At 42.9% G+C, this 6,081-nt stretch overlaps 1 protein-coding gene across 1 annotated transcript; it reads right to left on the bottom strand.

Moving 5' to 3' along the window:
* Positions 1 to 222: 222 nt before the first annotated feature.
* LOC133885159 (sorting nexin 2B-like) lies at positions 223 to 4,425 on the bottom strand. The gene is made up of 5 exons (XM_062324819.1): positions 3,301 to 4,425; positions 2,091 to 2,300; positions 1,740 to 2,000; positions 793 to 879; positions 223 to 493 (listed from the first exon to the last, which is right to left on the bottom strand). Exons 1-5 carry the CDS (start codon positions 4,276 to 4,278, stop codon positions 401 to 403), a joined length of 1,629 nt encoding a protein of 542 aa, XP_062180803.1. The 5' UTR covers positions 4,279 to 4,425; the 3' UTR covers positions 223 to 400.
* Between the last annotated feature and the right edge of the window lie 1,656 nt (positions 4,426 to 6,081).

The raw sequence follows: 6,081 nt of genomic DNA, 5'->3' as shown, positions 1-6,081 counted from the left end.
ACTACAACATCACTCCCGATATATTCATTCAACAATACTCTCGTAACGCATCCACATCACACCTTAAGTTTATACATATAGTCTAATATTTATATTTTCCTTATAACACACAAACACTTAACTAGTTCCAATAAACTTGTTCCACCTTCGCGAAAAAAAGAAAGAATAAAGTTAAGAACCCCGCGTATCCACAATTCGCAGGGTCTACGAAAGCAATGACGATTCGCCTAATCCACATAATCGCGTATACTCTTGGCAATCACGTGCGACTGCGAACCCAGCCAGTGCCCTTTAATCAAGTAGTAAATGAAAACAAATTGAATCTGGTGCGTCTTTCTACTATTTCAAAATCCATCCTAGATTACATTGTACAAACACTTGTCATCCGAACGCGGGAAAGCTAAGATGCCATGCTATTAGATCTTCGCGCATGCCCGCTTGTCTCCTCTGCCACTGTTTCCCAACCGTCTACAATTTTCTCCGCATACGCAGCCTGTGGACATACAAGGTAAAGCTTATTCATAGAGGTCGAAACAAGATATGCTTTGTGACAAATACGCAGCAGAACTGCATGCTGGGTCCATCAGATGTAAGGAAACGGAGTGGCAACATCCGAACAGCAAGGGCAACATGTGCAATCTATTCCACGCGCTATTATTGGATGCTAACTAGTACAAAGTACTAATTCTACCTTTACAGTGGCACCTAGTTATTATATAGTAATTGAGTGACTGAGACTTAGATGTTTCCTAGCATCATCACAGAAAATAAATGACATAATGGAAGCAATACCTGGCTTGTAACAAATCCTTTTAGCATCTCCAGGAAATCTTCCTTCCTTTCTCTGTCTAACCTCTGGAGTTCACTTCTGTTGTTTTCCTGCGTATTATATCAGCACCATGAGGTATCTATCAGATCTCAGTTGCCTCACCAAAGTGAGATTTCATCAAAAGCAAAGTGCAAAACATAATTGAAACCAAACTACTTTACAAGTTACAACAACAAAGGCAAGCCAGAAGGAAGACTGCTATTGCTGCTACTATTTTATATTTTGCCAACCAGGTGCCTAACATCAAGGATATATGGTCCATGCAAGCAAGCAAATAAAAATAACTTATGGTTTGCTCCAAAGTTACAAGAGAGCATATCTCAGAACATGAACGAATGGATATGGATATTGCAGAATATATCTTCAAAAGCAATTCTAAATCTCCAGGCCCCTATTTAAATAAAACCTCCTGAAAACCATATTCCTCCCATGCTATGAAGACACCAGTTCTTCCAATTGCTGATTCTGGTTTTTATTTTCACACAAACAACAAGATGGGAGCAATATGTTTGTTTGTAGTCCATCCAATTTGATAACTACAATCACAAATGTAAAAATTGATAATAAAGGAAAAGAAAATACCAAGTAGGAATAATGGTGTATTATATGGTAAAGGTGATGGAAACCTAGATTCTTATGAATATTACATATCAACCAAAGTTCAATGTTGCGTACTGTGAAACAACTTAACAAACAAAAAATAGAATGTACAAAGACATCTCAAAGCTTACTGCACCACTACATGAAATTGATTTTGTATAAGAAGAAGGACAAAATGATGGTCACAGTTATACGAGGTTAAATGAGTATTAATGAAAGTATGGAATAAACAATAGCAGCAATGGGCGTCCAGTTCTTGCTCTGGTCATAGTTAATCAGTTTTTTCTTGAACAAAATGAGCATTCATTACCTTTATTCTCTCATACTCCCTTAAAGCACAAAACTTAGCATCTTCAGTAGCCCTTATTGTTTCCCTTAGCTCTTCAATTCTGCGAAGCCTAGCTCTATCACCACCAAATATCTTCGACGCTGTAGCTTCAAGTTTCTCAATCCTGGACTGTAATGATGCCAGATCTGACATGAGCGTTTGTACAGTCAATAATGCACTTGCCCGATCGGAAAATGCAGTATGGACAGACAACATTATGCTCAAATGATCATGCAGCGTATCCTGCCAAAAAAATTGAAATATCCTCAAATATGATCACTTCATAAGCAGAACAGATTATTGAAAAAGTAGTCTACAGGTCTGAGTTTCTACCAGATATTTAACAGTTTGAGCATTCAAATCTCGACATGCCCTGCTAGCTTTAACAGCTGCAGTGGCTATGCATTTACTGTCAGCTGCTCTTATTCTCTGCGAGTCATGCATTGCCTCCTCGGTCTCAAACTTTGTTAGTTTGATAAATGCCAATCCGAGCGCACCCATTGTTTCACCCATATCTTGCTGAGCCTTGACAAGTGCTTCTGCCTGTGGAGATGACAGAAAGATGCCAACGTTAAACAACCTTCAGAGTTCAAACACAACCAGTAAGATTATGCAATAGCTTCCACCAAGACTGCTTTATTCCTTTTCAGCATAAATACACTTTTCTATACAAAATTTCCCATCAATTGATGTTGCTTCATATTATCAGACGCGCAACGCAACAATATGGACCCTGTCCTATTCACCTACTGTGATTTTGTGACCAACTGACAAGAGGCATGGGTAGACTCCTCTCAAGCTTCTAATTCAAGAATGTTCGCCTTGTTACAAAATATTTATATGTTGCCCTATTAATCTTTCGAGAACACAGTCTCTTTTTTTTTTCTCGAGAACACGTTGCCCCATTAATCTAGTTCACCATTCGATTGTTGTGCAACATATCTTGATGCTATACATGGGTTATAGTTTAATTAATATATGAACAATCTAGTTTAAACAATATATGCACAATCTAAATGTCAATCTACACAGGACAATATTACTGGCTCATATTATATGAACGCCTTACAGGCACTCACTCTATTTCACATGGAAGGTATTCTAGATATGGACAGAAGATTTAAGATGAATGGTAAATTGACCAAACATTTCCCAATTAAGATGTTTTGGCATAAAAGAAACATTAATTACAATAACAGCCTTGCACTTAAATTAAAGTTACCGAACAGGGGGGCATTGTGCCTCAAAAACCTCTCTGTAATGGTTGAAGTACTACAGTGCCAAAAAAGGAAAGGAGGATGGTACTGAAGGAGATGCATTGATCATACTCCTATGTCATGAATTCAATGTATACCATGAATGCAGTTCTAAAGGAAATAACATTGTCCATTATTAAATTTTCCTTTGTAAAAATCCTATGTATAACTGAAAATTGAATCACTACTCCAATATAGTTGTTACAAGAGATGAAACCAATTGCCTCGTTGGTCGTAACTATGAGACACTGATCAGATGCAGGTTGCAATCTGAGAGAAGAGATCACCTGTTGTGACGCGCTGGTGAGCTGCTGCTCCCACTCCTGCAGCTTATCCTTCTTCTCCAGGAACTCCCTATCCTCTTCCACTAGTGGCGGCTTGACGCCAGCCCAGTCGGCCACCACCGACTGCTTGAGCTCCTTGAATATCCTCAGCAGGTCCCTCCCGCCCTTGGCCGGCTGCACCACGTCTTGCGGCGCGGCGACAGCCTCCTCCCCGGCGAGGAGCTGCCGCGGGAGCCGCGCCGCGCCATCGAGCATCCTGGACGCCACGTCGGTGCTACCAGGCAACGGCATCTTTCCCTCGGCCTGCAAGAATACGCGCAGCTCGTCGCTGGGCCCGATCGCGGGGTGCTCGGCGAGCCGCCACAGGTACCGCTCGAGCGCGGCGCGGCGCTGGGCCACGAACTCGTCCCGCTGCATGACCTGGCTCTCGACGGTGTTCTTGTCGGGCCGCGGCGGCACGAAGTGGCCACGGAAGGTCTCCGCAAGGCGGTCCGCGAGTGTGACGAAGTCGCGGAAGCGGCGGCGCACGGCGTGGCGGTGCTGGCCGGGGTCCCCGCGGCGGACGCTGGTGACGAGGTAGGAGACGTAGGTGGGCGCGGATCCGGGAACGAGCGAGGTGGCGACGGGCTCGGCCTCGGTCTCCGGGTCTGAGACCGCGAGGAGCACGTACTCTGAGGCCGCGGCGCGCGCGGATCTCGGGGAGGCGGAGGAGGACGCGGAGGCGGAGCGGGGGGAGGAGGCACCGGCGACGTCGGCATAGGAGGGCGGATCGACGAAGGAGGAGGACGACGTCGAGGAGAGTGGGAAGGCGGCGGCGCGCGCGGGAGGGGAAGGGGGATAGGCGGCGGAGAGGAGCGGGTCGAAGGTGGAGGCGACGGAGGCGTAGTCGGAGGCGGCGGCGAGGGGGAGGGTCTCCATGTCGCCGTCTTCCACGCCGTCGCCAGCGGCGGCCGGATCCGGTGGCGGCGCCGAGGACATCATGGCGAAGCGGGGCGTGGGGACCGGGGAGGTGGGTGAGCGAAGAGAAGACGGAGGACGGAAGGCGCCGGCGGTTTCGTTGCGGTGCGGTCACCGCGCGGTTGGGATAAGAGACGCACTCGCTCACGTGCTCCGTCGTGGCCTCGAAGTAGTAACTGTGTGTGGGGTACCGTGTAACGTATGCAATGCAAGCAACCACAACGCATTTTTAGGGTGAGTTTTATTAAAAAGATGTGTTGCATTGTACTATCTCTATTTTTAAATCAATATTATTTTAAAATTTTAATATTATTGTTAAATAGATGTCATTTTAGATTTTTAAGATGATATTTTACTAAGCACTCGTAGTAAAAGCTATTAAAGTGGAGTTTTAAGTCAATAAATATGATGGATCGGTGATTTATGTATCATTGATTGAATGTTGGAGAAATCAAGAGGAGGTAAACATTCATGTATGAAAAAAATTATTATAAATTTGTTTTGTATGTCGAAAGTTAGAACGACATCTAAAAGAGAACAGTAGTATAGTCTAAGTGAAAGAAGGTTGAAGGAGCTGTATAACTTTGAGAAAAGTATTAAGTTGGTTGCATGATCAGATACAATAATGAACGTAGTGAATCTATGAAGATATTTAGTTACATATATGAGTGGATGTAATGACCATGTGACTTGAGATTGATGAGTGGATTCTACTGATATTGTAGCTTATGTAGTCTGCATCCATCTAGCCTAGATACGATCTGAAGATTAAATTATACAATTCAGTTTTTACAGTCCAATCTATTTATTTTAGTTTATAAATTATAAATCATAATCCTCTATCGTCTGGAAGCTGCAAATAAACGAGTTCTCAATCGGAAAACGTGAAAACCAAGTCCTAAACATATGAAATTGGAGTCTCGAGCACTGCAACCATCGGAGTGGAAACACGACCGATTCGACTAGGAAAAAAGTAGAGGATATTATGCACGCACAACAAAGAGTATATACTTAGCGTGTAAAAGTCCAAATGCTTAGCATAAGCAATAAATGCAAATAACTATTTACGAGTGTGACCACTAACATGCTAATGTTTCATTATACAAGAATATATCATTTTCGGCTCTGAAACACCGATACTTCAAGAAGTTACCATATTCATATCCGATACAGTATCAATACCAATACTCGTCGGATATGTATCTAGCTAGTATTGAAAAAATTAATTATGTAAATTTTAGATACACAGTTAGATACTTCTTCGATACTTAATGGATACAGTCTAGCTCATTTACACCCGTATGACCTAACAAGTCACCCATAGTCTCGCACGCCAACTGTCGTCTACAGTTTTACACGCCTCCTCAAATCCACCGCCCGTGACCCCCTCCCAGCCGCAGTGGTGAGTTCCTCTCTTGCTATCTCTTTTTCAGGTTAATTGGTTAATAAAATGGTTGGTGGTTATGATTTATATGGAATGGAAACATTTTTGCATGTTGTAAAGACGACAAAGTAAGTTAGTGTTGATATTACATAATTTGAACTACCTTTTGTCATCTCATATGCAAATTAGAGATAAGTTAAATCTAGATATATGTCCTAGTTTGATAGGACATGTTAACAATAGTAGCTTCTGAGTGATTTAGATAATACAAACATACTAATGCATCTGTAATTCGATGAAATTGATTGATTGGCCAAGTATCATGAAGTAATGGACTACATAGCAGTCACCCTGAAGGAGTCCAAGTCGAGATCTTGCCAGTACCCCAACAGAAGAAGCGAAGAAGCTTGACAAAAGACCTGATATTCTCCATATGCTGAAGC

This window comes from Phragmites australis, chromosome 11, assembly GCF_958298935.1.
Source record: "Phragmites australis chromosome 11, lpPhrAust1.1, whole genome shotgun sequence".
In the NCBI taxonomy this organism is placed as follows: domain Eukaryota; kingdom Viridiplantae; phylum Streptophyta; class Magnoliopsida; order Poales; family Poaceae; genus Phragmites; species Phragmites australis.
This window is presented reverse-complemented; position numbering and strand designations above follow the sequence as displayed.

Excerpts from the sequence above, each read along its gene's own strand:
- LOC133885159 (XM_062324819.1), bottom strand. The coding sequence starts at position 4,278 with ATGATGTCCTCGGCGCCGCCACCGGATCCGGCCGCCGCTGGCGACGGC. Across the intron at positions 2,001-2,090 it reads CTCAAACTGTTAAATATCTG|GATACGCTGCATGATCATTT; the intron begins GTAGAAACTCAG and ends TTTTTTTGGCAG. Across the intron at positions 880-1,739 it reads GGGAGTATGAGAGAATAAAG|GAAAACAACAGAAGTGAACT; the intron begins GTAATGAATGCT and ends TATAATACGCAG.